The sequence below is a fragment of the Palaemon carinicauda genome, chromosome 9, assembly GCF_036898095.1.
Source record: "Palaemon carinicauda isolate YSFRI2023 chromosome 9, ASM3689809v2, whole genome shotgun sequence".
NCBI classification, from domain to species: domain Eukaryota; kingdom Metazoa; phylum Arthropoda; class Malacostraca; order Decapoda; family Palaemonidae; genus Palaemon; species Palaemon carinicauda.
In genome coordinates, this window is record NC_090733.1 from 62890483 (window position 1) to 62917777 (window position 27295).

General features: G+C 37.5%; 2 protein-coding genes across 2 annotated transcripts; one reads left to right on the forward strand and one right to left on the reverse strand.

The window, feature by feature from the left end:
* Positions 1-5653: 5653 nt before the first annotated feature.
* LOC137646784 (myosin-2-like) lies at positions 5654-8769 on the forward strand. Its single transcript, XM_068379872.1, has 2 exons — positions 5654-5900; positions 6037-8769. The coding sequence occupies exon 2, from the start codon at positions 6791-6793 to the stop codon at positions 8600-8602; it is 1812 nt and encodes a 603-aa protein (XP_068235973.1). The 5' UTR covers positions 5654-5900; positions 6037-6790; the 3' UTR covers positions 8603-8769.
* An 8764-nt stretch (positions 8770-17533) lies between these two features.
* LOC137646979 (uncharacterized) lies at positions 17534-19842 on the reverse strand. Its single transcript, XM_068380051.1, has 2 exons — positions 18245-19842; positions 17534-18087 (listed from the first exon to the last, which is right to left on the reverse strand). Exons 1-2 carry the CDS (start codon positions 19634-19636, stop codon positions 17560-17562), a joined length of 1920 nt encoding a protein of 639 aa, XP_068236152.1. The 5' UTR covers positions 19637-19842; the 3' UTR covers positions 17534-17559.
* Positions 19843-27295: the final 7453 nt, after the last annotated feature.

A 27295-nucleotide genomic window follows, 5' to 3' on the forward strand; every position in this document is an offset into this window, starting at 1 on the left:
TAGGTTTCATCGAAAATCTTGTGCTTTTTTATGTAAAGGATCCTAGAATTTAATAAGTGGAGGGCTATACTCCAATCTCTAGGTTCAGATATGCACCCTCACCATGACAGTATGATTCCCTAGTGTCTGCAACTACTTCATAATGTGCGATAGTGATATTTATAATCTTGAAAAGCTCACCTGACTATTTGAAAGTATCTACTAAGTCTCTAATGATGCTTATCAGTTCACAAAGAGCTTTTCTGCCGTTCATTGGTCTTGTCTTGAAAAATCAATCAGCTGTATATTTAGTACTTATAGCAAGGCTATCTCATGCGTCATCCTAACATAATTATGTACCTTCAGTTAGATACTATCAACTGACTCCACCTGTACTAAGATTGAAAGGAAATGCTCCTCATATAGTTTTTTGTTACTCTGTTTACGATTCCGTCTGTTACTTGGTCAACAGGATTGCTCCTCAGATGTATTGGAATCTTCCTTTCAAACATCAAAGCATCGCTTAGAGACATTTGGATGGGTGTCACGTAGCTGTGTCCTTTCAACATAAAACTCACAGATCTTGAGCACACTTGACATACAGAAGTATTCAGAGGTAATATAATCGAGAGCATTAAATGAGAAATTAGAAATGTATATTACAATTCTGGAAGGGCAAACTTCTTTTATGAACATATAAATCCTTAGCTCAAAATATCCAAACGATTTCAGAAAACACTGCACAATATAATTACAGGAGATAAAACACAAAACAAGGAAATTAAAAAGATAAAATTAATCCTCTCACGAACTCATTTTGATTCATTTGCATGTATCACCTTTATAAAATAAAGGTAAAATATTGCTTTCAGCTTTCTTTTTCAGATATTTAAAGTAAAAATAATAAGGCTTAGTCATCTTTTCTGATACTGTCCAATCTCATTACCTGTTACAGGCTATTTAGGATAGATTTCACTATAATTCCTTTGAATACGTGTTAGCAAAATATCTGAAAAGTATTCATCTGCTCCATGGTCTGCTATTTACTTTCCACACAACCCTTGGAATTCTTCTTACAGTCTCCATCGTTGTACAGAAATTCGTCTCTTATTGTTAAGATGATTGTTCTGATTTCAGTGTAACCTTTGACGGGGTTAATCATGAGACCCTTGTTTTCACACTTGAAGAAAATAAAATTGAGGGTTAAATTTTTTGTGTCATTATTATATTATGCAGATAGTTTATAGATACCATAGGGACTACAGAAATGTAATATTGGTTGATCCCCAGGATAGTGATCCCAGCCCTTTACTTTTCATATTACGTGACTCAGCCTTGGGAAAAAAAAAAACTAATTGCTTATGGAACTGATGCTACTCTCTTTGCATATATCCTCTCTACTGAATGTAGACCTATAGTTCCTGAATCTCTTTGAAGAGATTTAGATAAAAATAGTTTATCGTGGAAACTAAAGAGAAGGAAGTAGAACCTCAACAAAACTGAAAGTATGATTGTAGGTAGGTCCTTGGATTTGGACACCCCAATCTCTTCATTGGCTCTGTTCCTTTAATTATAGACAGTTTATTTATAATTCTAGGTGTGACTATTGATTTTGATTTTACTTTTAGAAAACACATCTGGTAAGTATGTTTTTAATTTACATTATACATAGAAAAAAAAAATATATTAAGGTCATTCAAAATTTTTGGATACTTGCACGTACTGAGGAAATAGTTAACTTATCTGTTCTACCATGCTTTAGACATTGTTCTACTCTGGTCTTCAACAGCTGACTTTCACTTTTAACTTATTAGACAAAGCTCTACATCCAAGAGCAAGCATTGACATGCTTATATATCATGCAGTGAAGGCAGAAAAAGACTCATCAGTATAGAAGATTGTGTCAACATCGAAAGTAGAGCATTGGACAGTATCTTAGGACCAGTGAAGATGAATGGCTAAAGAGTGCATGGGAAGAAAACTTTATAAAGGAGGATGAAGATCCATAAATATATAAAGCGAGAACAGGAAACGAGAGACAAGAAGAATGAAGAAGAAAACTAATGCATGTGACCGTGGCTACAGAGAGAAGAACTTAAGAAAGAAATGGAAGGGATGATAATAGCAGCACAAGATCAGGAATTAAGGACGAAATATACTATGAGAATGTCGTGAGTTTGGTCCCCTTACGGGCCAAAGTGTAAAGTTTTAAGGTTGTTATGGCCTGTTGGTAACGCCCTTGCCTGGTGATCGCCAGAATGTGGTTAGAGTCCCGTTCACACTTGTTAGTTCCTTTGGCCATTGCAACCTCACCATTCTTGTGAGCTAAGGATGGGGGTTTGGTGGAGTGTGTAGGCGTATCTGCTGAGTCATCAGCAGCCCTTGCCTGACACTCCTTGGTCCTAGCTTGAGTGAAGGGGGCTTGGGTGCTGACCATATGTATGTAGGGTCAGTCTCTAGGACTTTGTCCTCCTTGATAGGGCAATGTCGCTGTCCTTTGAGTTTGGCATTCATGCGTAGCATTTAAACCTCTAAAATCTCTTCAAAGTGCAGGAAATATGAGGTAAAAGAAAAAACCATTAATCGAATCACCAATGAATGTTTAGCACTTTCTCAGAATCAATATATGAAACGATATGATATAGTGGCTAAAGTCTCTGTTGACAAATTCAAATACAATGCAGCAATAAATGGTATGACCATTACCCTTGAGCTCTTGTAGCTACTATGAACTATAGTATAAGGTTCGACAGGGTGATACAACCACATCGACGTAACGTGTCACTAGTTGACATGAAAACGAAAAAAAAGTATCACTCATAGATGTCACAGTAGTGTGGGACACAAGAAAGAAAAGTGAGAGAATAGATAGAAAGGTACCAAAACTTATGGATTAAGATGGCTATAGAATAGCCAAGTATAAGTGATGCCAATAATCATAGGAGCACGATGAACCATGCCTCAGTAAATGAATTTTTTTTTTTTTTTTTTTTGAGAAATTAGGAGCCAATATAGTTCCAAGACTTGTGCGAAAGAATGTGGTATTTGAAAAAGCATATGTAGTGAAGAAAGTTATGGATTTCTAAGGGAGGTGGATGCAACCCGGATTGCCACGCTATAAGCCATCAGCCTCTGGAGACGGTGATTAACAAAAAAAGAAAAGCATAATAATAATAATAGAAATAATTAAAAAACAAAAATTTATAATAACACATGATCAGGATCTAAGAACTAGATATATTCAAAAAACAATACACAGAATTAACATCTCGTCAAGGTGTGGGAGCAAATGGGGCAAAATTACTCTAGGACTATTTTGTCATTATCGATAGGTAATACAAGCACACCTACCAGACGACATTCTGGTCGACAAAACATAGAAGTAAGTATCACTTATTACTATTGCATTGCCGTGGGACTCAAGTGTTGGAAAAGAAAAGTACCAGAACCTACAACTTTAATTAGGAAGGTTATGGGATAAGAAGCAGGAGTTAGTGTCCATAATTACTGGAACTCTAAAGATGATGCAAAAATCAATGGAAAGAAACCTAAAATGAATAGGAGTAGAGATAATCCCAGGGTTAAAGTAGAAAAGAGTGCTACTGGAAACTGCATAAACAGTATAGTGAAGCAAGTGATATATTTCTAAGGAAGCTAGATACAGATCAGAACCACATACTATTAACCATCAGTTTTGAAAAACTAACAAGAAAAAAAAATGATATGATCAATCATAAAACATTTATTGTCAATATAACATTTGTACATAATATGAATTGTTAAAGTTCATTGCATTGGTTCTCATATGATATAAGTGGTTGACCTAAACTTATTTAGAAGTTGTGCTTTTAAGAAATCCATGATCAGACCTTCAACATAGGTTACCAATGTTATCATTAGACATCTGAGAGCGTACGCACCTGCCTTGCATATCAGTTTATTAGTGTGATTTTTCTCATCCTACATTGTTGAAATTATATTCAAATAAGGTAATCGGGTGTATTATAAAATTTATTTATGATTCAAAACTACATTACTGCGAAGGCTGTTAGCAAGCGTTATGACGCCTCTGCTCTGACTGACGTCATGTAAACATAACGTATACACACCAAAATAACAAATGAGCATCACTATAACAGATTCTAATCTCATATGTAGTACGAAAATAATAAGAATCATGCTATATCTTTGAGGTAGCTCATACTGGATTCATTACTTTATAATGTATGCTGCAACACTTATAAATAAAGTTGAAACAAAATTACTTTCAATACATGAAGAACTTAAGGTATTACACTACAAATTACACATGATACATAACAGTTTCCTTCCCTTAGATTGACAATGTAAAAAAACTTTACAAATCAAATCTCTCAGGTGATTCCTCTCTATTCCTCCTATTGGGAAGTACTTTAACTTTATCCTGTATTGGTGAAAAAACAGAATCTGAATCGACATTTGATGTTTGAGCATCTGTGTTAACATTATATTCATTTGATCTAACTAATTCTGAAAATCTCTAACATTCGAATGATCTGTTGTTCTTATCTTATTTAATGGCTGTAATAGATCATCATGTCGTTTTACCAAATTTCCACCAACTTGAACATCATAAGGTAAATTTCCTATCTATCATACAATCTCTCCTGGTACCCACTTCTCTGATATAATTTATGATCTTATCATGACATTAGATAAAGGGAAAATGTTTTACTTTTGGAAGATTTTCCACTTGTTTATACCTATTCTAAATCATTTTGCAAAAGTGGATATAACAAATCTAACTTAAACCCAATCCTCCTCCCCATCAAGAAATTTAATGGTGTCACACCTGTTGTCTTGTGCACTGTTTTTCTATATGACAATAAGAACTTTGTTATATGAAAAAATATGTAACTTGAATTTGTTTTTCGACACTTCATGTTATGCTCAAATGTTTGAACATATATTTCAGCTTCTCCATTCGTGGGAAGATTATATGTTGCTTTAAACGTATGCTTAATACCATTTACAATAAAGAACTTTAAACTCTTGTGATGTAAATTTTGGATCATTGTCTGTTACAACTCTTTCTGGGATACCACGTGTTAAAGAAAAATATGTTCATTCTTTTACAGTTGCATAAGATTTTTCTGTCTTCATTGGAATTACTCCTGTCCACAACTATAAAAGATAAATAACCTAAAAAGGACCTGCGAAATCAATGTGAATTCTTTACCATGGATGCCTGGGTAACTACCACAGGTGCATTCTACAAAATTGGGGATTGGTGTGGTGCATAACACAATTTAAACAATATCTTACAATTAATTCAATATCTTTATCCACTCCTGGCCACCATACAAAAGTTGTTGCAATAAACTTTGGTCTGACAATGCCGTGGTCATAAACAAGTATTTCAGACAAAACTTCTTTCCTTAGTGAACTAGGAATAACTACTCTTGATCCTTTCATGTTATAGCCTTATGTTGTGGAGGATTTATTTTTTGTTTTATTTTATTTTTGGTTTTGCCAAATCCTGAGAGAGAGAGAGAGAGAGAGAGAGAGAGAGAGAGAGAGAGAGAGAGAGAGAGAGAGAGAGAGAGAGAGAGAGAGAGAGAGAGAGAATTTCATTTGCTTTAGTTTTGCTAGATCGCGCGAGAGTGTGTTTGTGTGTGTATTTGTGTGTGTGTTTGTGTGTTTGTGTGTCTGCGGTGCGCGCCGAAGAGCAAGTGGTAGTTAGAGAATGATCGTTGGTGGTGAGAAAGACTGTTGGTACAAATGAGATTGTTTGTTTACATTTTTTAGTTAGGTTACGACAGTGGTGAATGTTTCGGAGCGAATGCTTTTTTTATTTGACTGCAGCTTAAGGCAGTTGTGTGAGTGCTGGATAACTATTTATATATTTTCGACCAGCGTGGAAGTGTTTTTTGATTTTCAAAGTAAGTACAGTTTTGTTTATCTTTGCTTGTCGTGATTGTGAATGATAGGAACAATTTATTATTTATCTTTGATTATAGTGCGATAGTTCAGTTAGCTAGAAGTGTTCGTAAGTGTTTTTCTTTTTTATTTTGGCAGGCTGCGATTCCTCCTTTGAGAGAGATATTTTGAACATTGATTGATGACCTGGCTTGTTATAAGGGACTTGGAACTGACTGCTATTTTAGATTTGGATTTAATTGGTAACGACTTGGCTGTAAGAAGGAATTTTCGGATGATGATGATGATGATGATGATGATGACGATGATGACATCCAGGACCCCAATTAGGGAGGCAGTGGTGGCAATTTGCCACACAGTGGATTGTTGACCACAAAGCTGTGGTAGTTGCCTTTAAAAGACTGTTGGCCCTTGTGTGGACGAAGGTGTCCACTCAGAAATATATAAAATATTTCTGTTTATGTTGTGGTTGTGGTATATTTTAGCTTTTAAGTTTTGTTAGGGTTTATTTGATTGCAGAAGTTTTTTCTAATTAATGTTTACTTTGTGTTAAGTTAAGATTGTATTACTGAGTTGTGATTATTTTTTGGTTATGGAATATGGTTGGTGATTTTTAGTATTAAGTGTTTGGTTTTAGTGTTAGGAAATATAGTTTTAAGGTTATGTTTAGTTTTTTTTACCTTCTGTTAAAGAGTCTGGTTTTAGATAACGTAAGGGGAAAGTTTGTGTTGAGGAGACAATTGTCTGTTTAGTGTGATTCAAGGGTGTGGGGGTTGTTTGTGCAACATCCCGCCACATTATTTTGGCGCCCGAACAGGGACAGTCGAGGTGGGATTGAACCAGACTCTTTCACAAAGGTTATATTTAGGATTTAGATTTAAGGTTAACGACAATGGAAGGTAAATTAAAGGCTTTGGAGGAGGAATTGCGGCATTATAAAGAACGGGAGCAGATGTTGATAGTTGAGAAAGAGAGGTTGCTAGTAGAGAATGAGAGGTTGAACTGGGAGAATGAGGCGATGCAGAAGGAGCTTAGGGAGTTAAAGGGAACTGTAGAGAGAGTGGAAGAGGGTGTTGAGATGAGGATGCGAGAGAATGAAGAACGAATGGAGAAACGAATGGAAGATATGATGGGGCAAGTCATGGGGATGATGAAAACTATAATGGGGGAAGGTGCAGTCGGAGGAGTGTCCTCAGCTTCGGGTAATGGGTTGATAGTGGATGAGAAGGTTAAGGTTAGTGATAATGGGAAAGGAAGTGATAGTGATAGTAGTAATAGTGATGGTGATATTGAAGATAAGGGAATTAGGCATAGTAAGGATGAACAGAAAGGTGAGAGGAAAGATGAAAGGAAAGGTAAAAGTGATGTGAAGAAAGGGAAGAAAAAGTATCAGGCTGATAGCAAGGACGATCGTGAATGGGTGAAAGTGGTAAGTAAGAAAAAGGGTAAGAAAGGAATGGTTAAGGATAGGAATTTAAGTCTGGAAGTGGATTCATTGTATTCAAATGAGGAAGAAGGTAACAAGGGAGTAGACAGTGATGATGGCAGTGAGAATGAACGTGATGTGTGTAAGACTGTGTTTATGAGAGAGGTACCTCGGTGTGAAAGGTTCAATGAGCATAGCAGTAGGGATGTATATGATTTTTTCAAGGAGTATGAGAGGTATTGTCAGGATAAGTATGGTGATAGTAAAAGAGTTTGGGCTAGGGAGTTAGGAGAATATTTGACTGGGTATTTGTTGACGATGTATGGAGTGATAATGAGTGTAGGTGGCGTTGATTATTTAAGTGTGAAAAAGAGAATAATTGAGCAGGTAAAACGTATGAAAGGGAGTGTTAAGTATAAGCGTAAGAATGATTTTGATGAAGCACGGATGAATGCAGGAGAAGCGATATCAATGTACATATGTAGGTTGGAAACTTTAGCTAGGAAGAAGTATGGGGATGAAGGTATAAATGAGAATAAGGAGTTAATGAAGAAGTTTTTGGCTACTGTACCCGAGAATGTTGCTGAGTTTGTTAATTTGAAACGGAAGGAGAAAATGAGGTGGACGAAAGAAAGATTGACATGGGATGATATTTTAGAGATAGTTGAGGATTACGAGTTGGATAGGTGTATGAAAGAAAGTAAATCTGTGAGTGTAAGAACTGGAATGGAGGAAAGTGTGCCAGAATTTGTTAGTTTTAGAGATGCTGTTATGAGAGGACCGATGAGGGTAGCTGATAGTGTAGTAGATAGGAGTGTTAGGGCGAGTAATGTGGGAATACCTGTAAGGACAAATGAAGGGTTTAGGCAAGGGAATCAGGTTTGGAGGGATATGAGTGCTAGTGCGCCGCAAGGTAGGTCAGGTAGTTGTATCCGTGAAGAGAAGTGTTATAGGTGTGGGAAAGTAGGACATAAGAAGAATGAATGTAGATGGGCTCTAGGTACTTGTTTTGGATGTGGTGAGGTAGGGCATAGAATTAGTGAGTGCAAGAAAGAGAAAGGGATAAAATGTTATCGGTGTGGTATGACTGGGCACATAGCGAGTGGATGTCGTAGTAATCATATGAATGTAATTTGTGGTAATTGTGGTAAGGATGGTCATTATGCTAGAATGTGCAAGGAGCCGCGGGGTAAGTGTACTGAATGTGGTGCAGATGGGCATATAGCTAGAGTATGTAGAAAGAAGGGATTAGGCCAGCCAGGATGTTCGGGAAACTAGAGTGTGAGAGGGTTCAGCTGGGTGAGTCCTCCTGTGTGTGTGGAAGGAATAGGATCAATGTTTGTGAGAATGGGATGAACAATTGGTTAGAAATGAGCAAGTATGAATCTAGTATGCATGAAAAGTTAGGGCTGGAAAATAAACAATTAGTGTTAGTTGGATATAGGAAAAAGAGGCGTTTGAAAGTTTTAAGTAAGGATGAAAAAAGGGAAAATTTTATAAGTAAAAGTGAGAATAGAAAAAAGTATGACAAGGGTGTAAATGTGCAAGTATGTATGGAAGATAAATGTGTTAATACAGATGAATCATGGCTGAGTATGAATGATACCTATAGTGCGTGTGGCTTTTCCTTAGGTGATGTAAAAGAAAGGATGACGAATGCGAGAGAGAGAGATAGGAGAATGATTAGTAGTATGAATGAATCTTTTACTAAAGTTGAGAATGTTTTTGATGAAATGGATGAACTGTTTACAGAAATGAGTGTAATTATAGGGCCAGATGAGAACGAGGTAGATATGATTGTACATGATATATTAGATGATAGGGATTTAGATAGGAATAGTGTTAATGTAGCGAATGATTGTGATAAGGAAGAAGTGAATGAGAGAGTATATGGAGGCCCAGTTACTCGGAGTAGAGGTCCCGTTCCCGACTGCGACTGGGTTATGAAAAAAATAATGTAAGTGTTGTGTGAGAAGGATTTGGCAAAGTAAGGGGGGAGGAATGTGGAGGATTTATTTTTTGTTTTATTTTATTTTTGGTTTTGCCAAATCCTGAGAGAGAGAGAGAGAGAGAGAGAGAGAGAGAGAGAGAGAGAGAGAGAGAGAGAGAGAGAGAGAATTTCATTTGCTTTAGTTTTGCTAGATCGCGCGAGAGTGTGTTTGTGTGTGTGTTTGTGTGTTTGTGTGTCTGCGGTGCGCGCCGAAGAGCAAGTGGTAGTTAGAGAATGATCGTTGGTGGTGAGAAAGACTGTTGGTACAAATGAGATTGTTTGTTTACATTTTTTAGTTAGGTTACGACAGTGGTGAATGTTTCGGAGCGAATGCTTTTTTTATTCGACTGCAGCTTAAGGCAGTTGTGTGAGTGCTGGATAACTATTTATATATTTTCGACCAGCGTGGAAGTGTTTTTTGATTTTCAAAGTAAGTACAGTTTTGTTTATCTTTGCTTGTCGTGATTGTGAATGATAGGAACAATTTATTATTTATCTTTGATTATAGTGCGATAGTTCAGTTAGCTAGAAGTGTTCGTAAGTGTTTTTCTTTTTTATTTTGGCAGGCTGCGATTCCTCCTTTGAGAGAGATATTTTGAACATTGATTGATGACCTGGCTTGTTATAAGGGACTTGGAACTGACTGCTATTTTAGATTTGGATTTAATTGGTAACGACTTGGCTGTAAGAAGGAATTTTCGGATGATGATGATGATGATGATGACGATGATGACATCCAGGACCCCAATTAGGGAGGCAGTGGTGGCAATTTGCCACACAGTGGATTGTTGACCACAAAGCTGTGGTAGTTGCCTTTAAAAGACTGTTGGCCCTTGTGTGGACGAAGGTGTCCACTCAGAAATATATAAAATATTTCTGTTTATGTTGTGGTTGTGGTATATTTTAGCTTTTAAGTTTTGTTAGGGTTTATTTGATTGCAGAAGTTTTTTCTAATTAATGTTTATTTTGTGTTAAGTTAAGATTGTATTACTGAGTTGTGATTATTTTTTGGTTATGGAATATGGTTGGTGATTTTTAGTATTAAGTGTTTGGTTTTAGTGTTAGGAAATATAGTTTTAAGGTTATGTTTAGTTTTTTTTACCTTCTGTTAAAGAGTCTGGTTTTAGATAACGTAAGGGGAAAGTTTGTGTTGAGGAGACAATTGTCTGTTTAGTGTGATTCAAGGGTGTGGGGGTTGTTTGTGCAACATCCCGCCACAATGTCACAACTAGTTCATTCTATATATCATTATATGGTTTACAACTTTCCTGTTTTCCACTAAGTCCCTCCCCGTGATTGAGCTTTGTAATACCTTAGCAAGTAATGGGTCTTTCTTTGTACAATCAACAATTTCCTTTGCTGTAATGGGTACATCATATACTGAAACTAAATAAAACTCATTATACTCTCTGCTGTAGCTTTTTCCAATTTAAATTTAAATAAAGCATCTGCATTACCCACCTCTGATGCTGCTAACGTAATTGCCCAGTGATGTAGTCTTGCAGCAACTAACGTAGGTAAACATGCTTTTGGACCCAATATTGTCAATAAAGATTTATGTTATGCTATTAGTGTGAACTTTTTCACACCATAAAGATACATATGAAATACTAATACTATTTTTTTTTTATTTGAGAGTGATCCCTTTCTACCTTGTTCAATACTATTGAAGCGAATGCAATTGGCTTTTATATTCCATCTGGCATTACATGAGATAAAACTTCACCTAAACCTTTGTTTGATGGGCCATGTACTAATTTAACTGGTAAATATATTTCACAATATACTAGGAATATCAGGGATGTTATTTCCTATGTGATTCTTTCAAAACATTCCTGATAATCTATTGTTTTTTTCCACTCTATCCCCTTATTCAACAAGTTATACAATGGATGTGCAATTGTAGACAAATCTTGAATGAAATTCCCATTAAAATTTACTAGATCCTAAAATAGTTCTAATTACTTAACAGCCATGGGAAGCTGTTGAAACGCTTGTCTGAAATTCGACTTTGAAAATTCAATACATCCTGACATAACTGGGATTCAACGTTACCTTGCAATCTTCACACAACCTAACCTGACCATTCTCCTTCACAATAGGAAGTAATGGTATAGCCCAATCTGAGTAGGTAACTTTTTCCCAAGAGCCTTAACTTTCTAACCTCCAGATTTCTGTTTTAACTGCAATTTTCAATGCATATGATACTGGTCTTGGAATAAAATTCTAGGAGTACTATCTGGTCTCAACACAAAAATCACCTTTACGCTTTTTTACTGTACAGTCTTTGTATTCAAATATTTCCTGAAGCTTAGATAAACATTATCCGCAAAAATCTAATTCTTGTTTTCATCTTGTGTGCCTATAACCTTGAAAATACTTGGCCAATCTGATCCTAAGATACTGTAGCCAATTAAAACCAAGTAATATTTGTCCTTTACCTTTAACTACTGTTAATCGCATTCTATCTAACCTCTATTCCCTATACTCTACTTCTATGTTCGAAGCACCTAATACCTGAATATCAAAGCCATAATAACTTTTCAAAACGCTATTGGTACCTTTTAAGAACAAATTAGGAATGGATTTAACTGCTTTTTCAAACATATTTGTTACAGCAGCTACTGTGTTAACTTGCATCACAATTGGTTTACCATTTATGATCACTTCTAATAATATTTTTCTTTGTATCTTTTCTGACAATATTTATGTAAAATTTCTTACCTATCCTGAATATCTTCAACATTTTCTGTACTTTTCTCCTGACGTATAATATCAACTGCCGCGTTCATTTTCTTTGCATATCATTTAGGAAATCTACAAACATGGTCCATCTTTCTAAAATTTAGGCATGTTTGACCTGTAGCAGGGCATTTCTTCAAATGCAAGTTGTTCAGTTTTACCACTCGTACAGCATTCAGGTTTTTACTTGTTTATATATATATATATATATATATATATATATATATATATATATATATATATATATATATATATATATATATATGATTCTGATATTTATAAACATTAGGGTTCAGCAATTTCCGATGACTAGGCTTTTATATATTCTTTCTCTGATTCTTATTGTCTTCACATCTTGAGCCTATCTTACTAATTTTAGATTTATTCAGTCTATTGCTTATAGAACTACCTTTTAAGGTACTTTACCTATATGATGTTTCTAACGGTCTTATGGTAAATCTTTATCTTGCAGTAATAACTTTTTTCTAAGCTTTTGTGATGTGCAATGAACAATAACTTGATCTATAGTAAAATTTTAAATTCCAGAATTTCACATGAGATAGCTAAATTCACAAGTCTAGTCACAAAGGCATCTATACGTTCATTTTTTTCTCATACGCCTGTGTTGTAAATTGATACCTTTTGAAAATTTCATTGACCTGGGGTGCAAAATATGTGGTAAGAGCCTTAATTGCAGCTTCACTTGTGTCATTTGTAGGTTGCAATGTCTTAAAAACCTTCCCAAACTTCTCTTTTCAGCATCCTTAAGACTACCTAATGCTTGTAGATAAATCTTAAAATCATCACACCACTGTTGCCATCATGGTTCTGCAACAATGTTAAATCACCCAGGGTGTTCATGTCAAGAGACATTTTGGATTCCTACCTGAATTAGTTAAGACTACTGACCTCAATGAAATCAACTGCCAAACTGAATCAATTCTAATCTAGTTCTTGTGCTATGCTTGGTTGTCGTCTTTAATGCACTTTTTGATACTTCATGCAAAACAGCTTACTTAGCTATGCACTTTATGTATCTCCATTTTAAAGTAAACCAACAGTATGGAAAATATGTAGAAATGTATGTTAGTAAACTCATATCTTATATCAAATAAGAAACCCTATCGCGTAACAGTTTCCTTGAACTTTACTGGTGAACATCTGGTCTTTTTTCTTGACATCGAACTTGATTGTAGTTTACTGTGGCTTGGTTGACTTGCTTGGCTTACAATCCTCTGATTGGTTTGAGCAAGTTCTTCTCCCTTGGACTCATCACCATCTTAACATTGGTTATCAATATTATTATTAAGCAACTGCAATCAAACATACTTGCCAACCAGATCAGTTTATTAGTGCAATATATCTCATCCTACGTTGCCGAAACTGTATTCAATTATGGTAGTCGGTCGTATTATAAAATCCATTCATTATTCTGAATTACATTGCTGATAGCAAACTGTATGACGCTGTTGCTCCTCATGTTAACTGTAAATATAAAATATACCAAAAAGAAAATAAAAATGAGCATCACTATAAAAGACTCTAATCTCATAAGCAGTAAAAAAAAAAGAATAATCATAACCTATCTTTGAGGTAACTCATACTGGATTCAATACTTTATAACATGGGCTACAACCCCTTTAACTAAAGTGGAAACATGAACTATCAGTGCAATATGATGCAACATACTTTCAATACACAGCACTAATGGTACTACAATACAAATTACACTTAATAAATGAAAAAAGTCATTGTATTTCTAAAATGATTTTTTTCTCTTTTAACCCTGGATAGGTACGCTCCTCGGACACCCCTTTAAGGGTATACTCGGTCGCGCGCGACCCCGACGCAAATAAAACATTCTTGAAAAATCTGTTTTTTCAGTAACCTCCTTTTTTTTTGCCAAAAAAAATTCAATTAAAGCTTAAAACTACTGTAAAGATAAATACTACTCATCTGCAGAAAAACTATTTATTATAAATATTTTAAAAAATTAAGTAGAAAAAAAGACCTTACATAAAAATTCATAAAAAAAAATTTATACATATATACATAAATCCTTTAAGGAATTGATTCTTGAATGTTTAGGACATATCTTGATGTATTTTGGATGAAGTCGGACCCATGGAGGTGAAGATCTGAAATGAGAAAAAAAGGGTAACCTTTTTTGGCCAAAAATATGTGTCCAAATTTCATGAATTTTTTTGGGTACCCAAATGAAATAGGAAGTGGCTAATTTTTTTTAGGGAATAAACATATGTTATCCTAATATAGAAATATGTAAAAAAATCTTCATTATTTTGTGAATTACATTTATATCAGGGGCCATATCTAAAGGTCATTTTTTAAGTACTTAGAAATTTCGTAAAAAATACATATATTTAATATATAATATGATATTTATGCAGGTAAAAATATACCAAAATATCACAAATTCTATAGGAAACAAGAATATATATAGATAGGGCAACTTACGCTTCGGATATGTCCACAAAATGGCCGCCAACCACACTGACTCAGACTCCCTAATCCGCCACCTGAAATGTAGGAAGGGTATGTCAATTTCAAGGTGTTATTTACTAATCTAATTATTGTATGGTGGGTTGCTGGATGATTGTCGATTATTTTACGACTATGAAATTAGAATTCTGACCTAAAAAAAATTTTTTGAAGGGAAATAAAATCGAAAAAAAAATTGTAAAACAATGTAATATTTTAGCTAAAAAAATTTAATGATATTCAATCAAAAAAGAAGTAAACAAAATTTTCCGACAAATAAACATCTAAATGAATCATTACTCTGTGATAGTTCCTTAGTACGTAGTAATTTTGAAAGAAATGGGAAAAAACGAAAAAATGGCAATAACAGGAAAATCGATCACATACCTATATATACGCCATATCTGGCTAAAAAAAAAAGATAGTCATGGGTAGCCAGATCATCTAGAAACACTTTCCAACACTATAAAAATATAAGTTTTGCGACACTACTTGCCAATTCCTTACGGTAACATGACTAAGCAAAAAAATGCAAAACAAATAAAAAGGGGCACTCGATGAAAACTGGCAACGAGCTAATGGTGGGCATTTCAGAAAAAAAAATTTCAGCCTCGTGCTAGGCAAACCATCAAGGCACACTTTCCGACAAATAAACATCTAAATGAATCATTACTCTGTGATAGTTCCTTAGTACGTAGTAATTTTGAAAGAAAAGGGAAAAAACGAAAAAATGGCAATCACAGGAAAATCGAACACATACCTATATATACGCCATATCTGGCTACAAAAAAGATAGGCATGGGTAGCCAGATCATCTAGAAACACTTTCCAACACTATAAAAATATAAGTTTTGCGACACTACTTGCCAATTCCTTACGGTAACATAACTAAGCAAAAAAATGCAAAACAAATAAAAAGGGGCACTCGCGGAAAAATGGCCAACATTCTAATATACGGCATCTCAGATAAAAAAAAAAAGACATGCACGTAGTAGCCCAACCATCAAGACACACTTTCCAACAAATAAACATGAAAAAAAAATCAATACTATAGGGCAATTCCTCACTACGTAGTAAATTTTTACAAATATTGAAAAAAAAAACAGTAATTGGCAACCGCAGGAAAATACGCCATATACCAATATCTACGGCGTATCTGGCAAAAACAAAGTCATGCATGGGTAGCCAGATCATCTATACACACTTTCTAATGCTATGAAAATAAAAGTTTTGCGATACTATTTGCCAATTTCTCACGGAAAAATGACTTAGCCAAGAAATGAAAAAAAACTGAAAAAGGGGCACTCGCGGAAAAATGGCCAACATTCTAATATACAGCATCTCAGATAATAAAAAAGACATGCACGTGTTAGCCCAACCATCAAGGCACACTTTCTAACAAATAAACATGAAAAAAAAATCAATAATATATGGCAATTCCTTACTATGTAGTAAATGTTTACAAATATTGAAAAAAAAACAAATTGGCAACCGCAGGAAAATACCCCACATACCAATATCTATGGCGTATCTGACAAAAACAAAGCCACGCATGAGTAGCCAAATCATCTAGACACACTTTCCAACACTAAAAAAGCAAAAGTTTTGCGACACTATTTGGCAATTTCTTACGGAAAAATGACTTGGCCAAAAAATGAAAAAAAATTAAAAAGGGGCACTCGCGGTAAAATGGTCCTCGTGGTGATGAACGACATTTCAACTAAAAAAAAAATCATGCACATGGTAGCCAAACCATCCACCAAGACTTTCCACAACTGATAACCTATAGAAGTTGCACCATTCTACGACAATTCCATAATACGTAATAACTTTGATGATTATGCAACTTACCTTAGAAGGGTAAACTCGGTCGCGCTCGACCCCTACGCGTCTCAGAAATCTGGGAAGGAGTACAGCTACAGCGAGGCACATCTGGATACTACTAGAGCGTGTAGGCGAGACACCAACTGCAGGTCGATCACCTACAAATTCAGTCACGGGGGTGAGTCAAGTGAGAAAAACCTCTTTTGTTTTGACCCTCGGGGTCGCGGACGACCCACCGTACCGTTCCAGGGTTAAAATAACTGATCCCTTGTAATTCAACGCTAGAAACATGAAAATGCTGTTGTTTTGAGAATGCTACAAGGGCGTAGAAGTAACTTTTTAGGTCGAGTGGGTGGTCTAGAATTTGAGAAGTTACGGATGAAAGGGGTTCTGAGGGGCGTCCCCCAGAATTGTTTTTATAACAAAGAAACATCCTTAGATGTGATTTCCTGGCATCTAACGGCTGATTGTAGCGAATTACGGTCATTTCGCCCACATGTCAATTCCCCCACAAGTCAATTCGCCCACAGGTCAATTCGCCCACAAGTCAATTCGCCCACATATGAGTCAATTCGCCCACATATAAGAGTCAATTCGCCCACATATATTTAAAAAAAGAAATCCCATATAAAGAATTCCGTTCATTTTGTTGATATATTGTGCAAACGTACTCCTCAGCCTAATATTATGGTGAGCTTTGATGTAAGAAGTTTATTTACTTGTGTACCTATTAATGATGTCTTGGAAATTAAGGAAAGCTATGATGTTGATTCGATTCTCACTAACCTCAGTGCTCATTTTTATCATGTTATGTAACTAAGTGTAATTGCTACTTATTATATTATTATTATTTTTTTTAACCACCTCACTGTTTTGTTTTGTTTACTCTTGTAAAATTCTTTTCTATTAAATCGCCCTCGTCAACTTTTCTTAAAAGACAGTTACATAAATGTAGCCTAATATTCAGAAAGTAATAACCAAACAGTAGTTACAAAGAGTTAAAAAAAAAACTGATTAAAAGACAGTTACATACATGTAATATTCAGATAGTGACAAATAATTAAAGAAACTTTTATTAAAATATAGCTACATATATATGCAAGATTAAAAGAATAGTGTCAAAGAATTAAAAAGAATTTTTTAAAAAAAACAGCTACAGTACATACTGTACATGCAAGTTTCAACTGCGCACTGGGCCATTGAGATAAGCACACGCTTTCAGCAACTGATATGCAGATCTCTCACCCCTCATGTGTTCCTCCCAAAGAGTAAATATTTTACCCTGCAAGTCCCTATATTTTTTCCGCTGAATCCTTCGTAGCTTTTTTTTGGATACTAGCCTTATGTAGACGGATGTCAATTTAGCCTCTTTGTGGAGAAGGCTTACGAGGAGGTAAAACTGGAGGTTACATCTACCTGCAGCATGTTTGTTGAGGCGATTGTGCCAGCCTTCAATATCATTATTAGTACGGATTGACTGATAGAAAATACTCCAGCTAGAAGTTGGCCATAAGGAGTTGTGGATCCATGTTCTTGATATATACTGCATTATAGTTTGTAATTGGGCTGTGGCAGCTTGACGTGAGAGACGTTCAAACACGGGACCTATATCTGCCTCAGGCAGAAATGGAAGGGCCATCACTTTCCGCAAGTATTTGTATGTCCCGTCATCATGTTTGTAAGCATGCTGGAGACCAACCTCTTGAACCTATACGTAAGTATTTCAGAACAAAGAAATTAGACATTGTATTGTACACAAGAAAAAAAAATCTGGTCACATTATGGTGATACAATTTGTTTTAAAACTACTATTCGACAGGTATATATAAAAAAAAATCTGTAGGCAATTAGCTAAATTGACTAACCTTTCTCCATACAGCTTGCGTCCAATGGAATACGCATCCCTTGACCTTGGCATTAGGCAAAACCTCAGGCAAGACTTTCCACATTGCTTTCTCATAGTCGATTGTTATGTGTTTAACAGAAGGCTCATTTGGTAGACTAGTTAAAACTTCGTGGAAAACTTTTCTGTAGTCACTCTTCTTTCTCCCAGACATAATGACAAATAGTAAGGGGACTTGTTTTGCATAGTCGTCTGCCCTCACAAAAGCATTGACTGTCATCAGCTGTGTAAAAGGGTGCCTGCATAGCTTAAACGTGCTGTCAATGTACCATGACTTTGCCCTTGTTAGATGTTTTATTTGTTCTGTTGTTGCAAATATCAAATGGCGGCGTTCACGAACTGATACGTCAGCTATAAGAAAGTCGTCAGGAATGTGATTTACATCTACCTCAAAATTCAGGTTTTTGGGTTCTGTCGGTCTTAAAATTTGTCTTTGTCTGTTTGCTGTTCTTGCCAAGTGCTCTGGCTTAGGCAGACTAGGACATGGTGCATTTCCTATCTCTTGTAGCAACACATCATCCACTATAGCAGATGCTGGTTTAAACAGATCTTGTGCTGCCAGTTTCTTTACCTGTAATGTTACTTTAGTGACAATATCAGAGCCAGTTGATGGTGAATGGTTGTGCAACACGTTGTTCTTTACATATTTTCCATTTCTCTGCGTTACTAGTGCCTTGCATGGGTTACTTTTAGGGCGATTAGTACATTGCCAGTAAGTTACATTGGATCGCTGCATTTTTTTGTTGTAAGTGTACCCATGACTGTCAACGAGCTTATCTCTACCACGCTGTGTGCCCTTCTCAAAGAGCTGGAATGTAAATTCACCTTCTGACTGCAGTTCAACATCTTGTATGGCTGGGTCGTCAAGTGAATCCTCTAGTTCCATTGGCAAGTCAGGTGGGTCATCAACTGAAGACTCTTGTTCAACTGCAGGGATGTGTGGTTCGTGTTCCATGTCAGGGGTGGATGGGTCGTCCACTGGATGGGAGGTTGGTTCGTCAGTGAAGGTACAAGTATTACAATTCCAATCAATGGAATTACCGGATTTCACAGCTGCCCAGTAATCAGCACGAGATACGCCAGTATTGCATTTCCTGTGTTGCCACCTCCCACACATGTCGCACTGCAGACCTTCTTGCCTTGCCCTTACAGGTACGAGGCACTGAATACAATCGTCTGTGCAGTCTACCATCTTGCCAGGAACTGTTTTAATTCTATGGTCATGGCCAATTACAATACATAGGTAATGAACCACCAAACAAGTCAGATAATTTAACTGAACTAATGAACCCTCCTTTCCTCCACACACACACACACACATACACACTTCCATAGACTTTGTAAATAGTTTCATATGAATTAAGTTACGTAGCTTGTTAAGAGCCAGTTGTAGTTTAGATTCAGTAAACTTTAAATAGGCCTATTCCCCCAAATGTATATTTTCACTCTGACTGCCTTACTAAAAAAACATTTATTATTATTATTATTATTATTATTATTATTATTATTGTTGTTGTTGTTGTTGTTGTTGTTGTTGTTGTTGTTGTTGTTGTTGTTGTTGTTGTTGTTATTATTATTATTATTATTATTATTATTATTATTATTATTATTATTATCATTATTATTATTATAATGCACACGCAGTTGTTGTTGTTGTTATTATTATCATTATCACCATTATCATTATTATCATTATAATGCACACGCACACACACTCTATTCCTTATCTTCCACCTCCTACCTCCCTCCCTCTCACCCCCCTCTCTTCTTCCTCCCTGCCAACTAGTTGCGTTTACCTAAAGTGACATACTAGAGCTATTATCGTACTTGTGGGCGAAATGACTTAACAGTGTGGGCGAAATGACTCCATGGTGTGGGCGAAATGACCTGTGGGCGAAATGACTCCACAGTGTGGCGAAATGGCATGTGGGCGAAATGACCGGATACCATTGTAGCAACCACACAATCATATTTTTTGGACGATTTTTATACAATCAATTACAATTTGTACACAATGACTATCATAAAATACCGATAGGCCCACATGATGAATTTACTGAAACATACTAACGATGGTGATTCTTTGCTACAACTCATTCCCAATATCGATCAAGTTACGGCTATCAGTTTTCTAATCCTACCATGTTTTTACTTACGATTAATTATATCTATCATTAATTTCCTTTTTGAGTTCCAAAGTTATGTATAGATTTTTAACAGCATTTTTATTTCCGATTTCTTCTAACTTATAGTTTATAGAAGAAAATTATCAAATGTTTTAATTAATGCCTTTTAACTTGTCTTTGGTTTTAAACTATAGTGATAGAGCACGAAGATGGGAAAATCATAAACAGCGAAGTAGTGAAGTAATTCATAGACTTGGTAATATTACAATGGACATAAAATTCAATGTTTTTAAAAAGTCCTCCAATTACTAAGTATACCCATATATATTGTTAGTATGTGTTACATTTAACGTAAATTAATTTTATTTTGATTAAGTCACTTTGGCAGTAATTATTTCTTTTGGAACGTAATGACCCTGTTTCCTCCTCCCCGACTTTTCTGACTTGTTGTATAGTTTTAATTACAATGAGCTTTTTTTATTTTCACAGGTGGTGTTGGAGGTGACTTGGGCGCTGAGCGTCCAGGAGGACACAGATGTTTCTGGACCTTTAAGGAGAGTGCTTGACTGACTGAGCTAATAATCAAGATTTGCCTTTCTACACTTTCTGCTGTTGTCTTCCTTTGGAAGCTTGTTGGATTATCCAACCTCGCCCTTGGTTCAGTGATTTAGCCAAGGGGACCTCTCTGCCAACTGGTAAGGTGTGGTGTCTTTTTGGACCTCCGTGTCCGTTGATCGTCTCGCGATGCTAAAGGGAATGTTTACCTGTCGGACGGCCGTGTCCATGGATTGCCTGGGGAAATTATATAATAATCTCCTCGTCCTGCGATTTGAAGGCTGTGCTTTCCACTTCCATTGTTTGAAGCTCACTTAAGGGAAGTCATTTATTTCTGTTAATCAATTAGTGTGTAAAATAAGTTAGGTTATTCTGACTTTTCGACATTCTATTACTTTCGGGGTCCTCTCTTTAAAGCGTAATTGTATAGTCTGTCTTAATTTGGTGTAAGAGTGTTGGTTACTCGATGTTTTTAGTGTGTGATTGGACTTGGTTTATTTAATGTATTTTGTAAGAGGCTCAGTGGTCATTTCCTTCTAAAAAGTTTGTAATAAATATATAAGTTTTATTTTCAGCTTTTTATATCCTCCTTGATTCCATCTCTGTACACTCTGTTGCGGCCATTCCACCTATTGTGGACTTGGTCGTTAGTGACTTCATTTGTGTTTAAGAGATTTTTGTATGTTTTATGGGTGTGGCCCATAAGTATATATATATATATATAAATATATATATATATATATATATATATATATATATATATATATATATATATATATATATATATATATATATATATATTGTGAAGAATTTTCTTCACTATTCTTCTTCATAGTTTATCGTAGACTTTGATATTGTTCGTGACGTCACGGCAGGGAAAAATGTGAGTAATGTGTCTTTCTTAACCCTTTTACCCCCAGGCTCTTTGGAAATTCCCCACCCTTAACCCCCAAGGGGTAATTTTTTCCCCAGCACATTTTGCAGTATATTTTCTTTAAATTGCTCTAACAGCCTTAATTTTTGTCATAGAGAGGTCGGGTTGGTCTCATTCTCTTGGAAAATGCCTGAATTTTCTCAAAAAATTATCAAAAATAAGAAAAAAAAATTTTTTATAGCATTTTTTTGCAAGGACGTACCGGTACGTCCATGGGGGGTAAAGGGATGAGTATTGTGAAACGTACCAGTACGTCCTTTGGGGGTGAAAGGGTTAAGTGAGTGTCCCAAGATTAATACTTTTGTGTTTTTGTATTCATTATTCTACCTTAAGTATTTAGGTATTTTAAATCTCTTAACTACAACTCAAGTCTGCTAGTCTAGGAGGTATGGTTGTCCACACACGTAAGCCCGACTTGCTAAATTACATTTTAGTTTCATTTTTTTATTCTGTATGCCAGATGATTAGAGTTAGGATTGTCTTTGTCCCCTGAAGTTGCAAGATTTCTCCTTGTATTCTAAATAAGTGTATTAGTTGAAACTCACAAGTCAAGTATTTCAAACCTGTCCTAAATGAGAGTTGGCACCTCAAGACCATAGGCCTACGCATCAAGATACGCTTTTTTTTTGGGAAGGATGGAGAACGCAGCTGACCTGAACTCGGCCTCACAAACATACAGGCTACAGTACTAAATGGAGCTGCCAAGTCAGGCTCCAATGTCAACCTCGTGCTCCCACTCTCCATCACTAGCCTGTCCCCTTACACCATAACTAGCCAAGATTACGTAGAGGAGGTCAAGCAGATAACCAGTGTCAGTGCAAAGCTGCTAATTCTATTGCACGTCGGTTCCAGTCTTGGGGGCTAGTTGGAGGGGACCGTTGACTCTGCAAAATAAGTGCTGTAGGCCTAGTGAGCAAACTGAAGACCGCTACATTTAGGACACGGGCGCCCACAACATATAAAATCATGTGAGTTCAACTAATGGCCATTCCCCCTTTAGATAAGTTTCTATTTCTGATAAGCTAAGTTTAGGTATTATTTTGGCATTATATCTTTCGGGCTGCGTGCATGGAAATTAATGTACTCATATTTTTTTGGTTTTGGTAATTACTTGAGGTTACTGACCACATGTTGGGACCTTACAGCAGCCTACCGCACAAATTGTTGATCAGAATTTTTTTACTCTATTTATTCTGTTTGAGGGTTAATCCACAAGTTAATTCCATTTAACATTTTCATTTTTTTGTGTTGTAAATTGATTCTCGTTTCACTTATTCATTTTATCATATGAAAAACTTATAATTGAGTTACTGATATTTTTTCCAATTTTTAATTTTGTTGTGTATAAATCATCGAGTTATTTCCATTCCTTTTTACTGTAATAAATCATTTGGAATAGATTACACATTTTGATATCTTTAACTCCATTATAGGGATTTTACCATGTTATACTATGAGACGGGTCAGAAGTACCCAAGGTGTTGAGAGTAACCTACTCTAGACATAGGTAAGTTGGTATCAGCGAGTGTACGCTCTTTAACTTAGTGCTTTGAAGGTGAAGATCCCCATTTAACTTTACATTATACTTTTATACTCCACTGCTCCCCCTTTTTTTATTGTATCTAATTACATCAACGTAAGATACCTGTCCAGTATCTCACTGGGGTCACTGGGACGGAGTCGAAACAGAACCTTAGAGTGAGATGACTATAGCCCTGACAAAATTAGAGTAGGCCATGAATTATTTCTAATTCTACGTGTGGAGTTCTCCGGCCTCTGGACAGTAAAATTGCCTCCTTTTGTATTTAAGAGTGAAGGTTAGTGAACTATGGCAGTAAAGTATTAGGAGGGCGTTTGTGTCCCGAGAGTAAGTGCTCATTATCCTCCCCTGTTGAGCTTTGGGTAATTTCCGTAGGGAGACTTTCCTGGACTAAGTTCCCACTCAACCATTTAAATGAAAATTCTCCACATATATATATATATATATATATATATATATATATATATATATATATATATATATATATATATATATATTTGGGGGGGGGCTCAATCCATGACGTCCTGATGGAAGGTTCTTTCAGTAGCTTCCTGAGGGTATATATGATATTCCCAGAAAATTAAACTAAAGGTTTCACAGAATTCTAACTTCTTGCACGAGTACTCATAAAGTTTCCCTTTAGGATATCGTATATCGACAGGGGACGTATGCTTGACACGCCACATAGCTATCTAAACCCCACATAGCGTTTACGCTTCGAGGGGGAAGTGGGGCAAGTTATGGGAGGAGCCGTTACAAAACTCTCCTCCTGCGTTACTGTTACGGTACCTAGTGATGTAAACAAACGGCCGCCATAGCTGGCCGCCTTCCTGACTGACGTCACATCCTCGCGCCTCATTCCTTATTACGTAGCATCCCTGACTAGGTGTTTTTTCCCAGTACTCGCTAAGTAATCTTCAGCCTCGTCTTTTTCTGGAAAGTTGAGTACTATGTTTTTGTATTGTTTAAATAAGCTCCAGCCGTAAAGTAACAATTTTTTATCTTTAAATCTTGTGTTTTGTGACAGAGCTGTGCCCCAACCGGAGGCGTCATGTTACGACGCTGCTGTTCGCCTTGCATGCTTTATTTAGTTAGCCAGAAGACCCTTCTTATAACTAATTATCAACATTAGTTAATTAGTCCTCATTGCTAGGAATTAGTTATATTATACCGTTAGTATTCGTTAAGGCGATCACAGTTAGCCGACCCTATGCTAGATTACTAGCCTAGCCCCTAGGCTCGATAGCCTAAGTGTTCATGTTTACTTCTTGCATGATATAATAAGTGTTCCTAGTGTTATATTACGAAATGAAGATATAGGCATTTAAACATACAAGATTCAGTGATTGCACAGATGTCTTTTCACCTTCTAGGAAGTATATAAAGGGTCTCGGTGATCTTTGTAGTCGACTCCCTTGCCCCTAACCTAACGCTAGGGCTCTTGTATACTTCCTCACCTCCCCAGTTACCTTATCTAAGGTAATCTCCTCCCTCTGAGGTAGCCTAGGCTACATCTTAGCCCTCCTACCTCGATACATTCAGGTAGGTTAGGCTAGGAATGTTCCTTCCCCACTCCTTGCCATAATACATGTGCTTTGAGTTTGGGACGGAACCTCAGAGTACTAGTCGTTTGTCCCCTGCCCTCCTTTAGGAGAATGTACTCTCCTTCTGGTCCCTGCTGGAGGGCGAAGGTGGTAAGCTCTGCCCTTCCCCCTAGTCCACACTTGGTTGGGTTACGACCCTTCCTCTCTGTGGCCTAGCAACTTGTCCTACCCCTGCCTTTCCTGGTCTAGGAGACTAGCTCACCTAGCCTAGATTAGGCAGTCCTAGGGGATTCTGCTTCTTAATAGTTTAGGACAGGACACTAGTGCTGTACCTACTCTGTGCTAACCTACCATAGGCTGGAGAATGGACTCTTCCTACCTAGACAGGCTAACCCTGAACAGAATCCCCACCCATGGGAGTGCTGGTAGGAGCTACGCTTCCCCCATACACTCCCCCTTAGGACTCTCTCCCCTCCCCCTCTATCCCTCTTGTGTTGGTTAGCCATCACACCCCTGTCCGCCGTCCTACAACTCCACCGCGTGCCGGCGGGTTGTGGGGTCGGCTTGGTCCTTTCGTTGGTTAGTCCGTACTGCTACGCTTCCCGCATATAGTCGAACTATGGGATAGCATTCGTCGGTCGGTCTGCTGGCGGAGGACCTCCCTGCTTTGGTGTTCTTCGGTCCTCCCTTGGGCCGCCACTGGCAACATAGCCAACTGCCGGCTCTCTGCCGCACGGATGAAAGGCGCATCCATCCCTTTCATTTGAACACTTCTTCCGGAGGAAGAAAGGAATGGGTACTGGGTATTACCCTTCCCTTTCTCTCTTCTTATCCTATCCCTCTCTCTCTCTTAGTGCCAGTCCACTGCCGCCTCCACTCTGCCGGTGCTAGCCATCAGTGTCTTCGATACCCTATCTGCCTCATTGAAGGATGTAAGTGTCGGTCTGCCATTGCCGGCCATCCACCGGCTGCGGGGGGCCACCGGCTTGCCGGCGATCTGCCATCACTTAAGGTGTCACCCTCTCTCTCTGCCACATAGACTGATGGCTTGGAAGGGTTCATCATTGATGGGGACCTGCCGGCGCCAGACGAGATTCTGGCATACCGCCAGGCTGCCGGGGACGCCAATATCGACGAGCTTCCGGCATGTCGCCAGACTGCCGGAGCCACCAATATTGGCTTTACAGTGGACAGTCATTCCTCCCTCTTGCCGGCCCAGTACCGGCAGCTTTTATTGTGCAGCTATGGATAATAGCCAGTACACCTATGGTATAGTTATACCCTAGTCTGAAAACTATTGTGTATAGTTGTACAGTAAAATATTTCCAACATATTCTGCGCATTGCCGGTACCTAACCTAATAAGGGGGCTTAGCTTATTCCCCTTTTCTTATATACTGAATTTATTCAGCTTCCCCCTCTCACTGTACCTAATTCCCTAGAGGAAGCCTAAGCTTGGCTCATCCAACACGGATGTTCTTCCTCCTCCCAGGGCCCATGACGGTCCTCTTGAATTAGTTACAGTGTGGGGTCGCGGCAATCGGCAGGGCGGGAAGCACAAGTATGTGTCTTTCCTACCTCCTTTCTAGCTTACCTAAGCTTATACATAAAGGGAATCTTATATTATAAGTTTATTAACTTAATTCTAATCTAAGATTACTGTAAGTCATAATGATATTGACTTCCAAATACCCATTTCCTCTTTCTTTTACAGGAGGAGTAAGTGAAGTGTGAGAGCGCCTTCTGCGGTGTTCGTCGCCCAAACTTTTATGGCCAACTGGCGTGCCGAATCCACGCTGGCTGTTCCATCTCGAAGGGGAACCTTCGCTATTGGGATCCGCAGGCCTGCACGGTGTGCAAGAGCCTGCTTGATGAGGCGTTCGAGAACTCTCCATCAGCGAAGGCCAGGGACAACGCCCGAGAGAAACTGCGCAAGTGGGTGCGTAGTTTCCAGAAGAACGCCGCAGGGCCTTATCTCCCAAGCGAGAAGATGAGAGCCCTGCTCTTTCCTAAGGCATCAGCAGATGAGATCCCCTGCGTCCAACTGACGGTCGAACCGGATGTTTCGGACGCTCTCCAAGGCTGTCATATTGACGAAGTGGAGAGGATGTCGGATGTGTACGAAGACACTGAAAGGACCCTGATGGCTGAGGGTCAAGAAGAGGAAGAGGATCAAGTGGAGACCCCTGATTCTGAGGGCGAGATCGCCCGTCCACCCTCCGTGGCTTCTGTCGTTGTCTCAGAACCAGTCCCCTCTACATCTGCCACTCCAGTACCTGTGGTGGCGGGAACCCAGGATACCTTCCAAGCTCTGG

Excerpts from the sequence above, each read along its gene's own strand:
- LOC137646979 (XM_068380051.1), bottom strand. The coding sequence starts at position 19,636 with ATGAAACTATTTACAAAGTCTATGGAAGTGTGTATGTGTGTGTGTGTG. Across the intron at positions 18,088-18,244 it reads CGCAAGCTGTATGGAGAAAG|GTTCAAGAGGTTGGTCTCCA; the intron begins GTTAGTCAATTT and ends ACTTACGTATAG.
- LOC137646784 (XM_068379872.1), top strand. The coding sequence starts at position 6,791 with ATGGAAGGTAAATTAAAGGCTTTGGAGGAGGAATTGCGGCATTATAAA.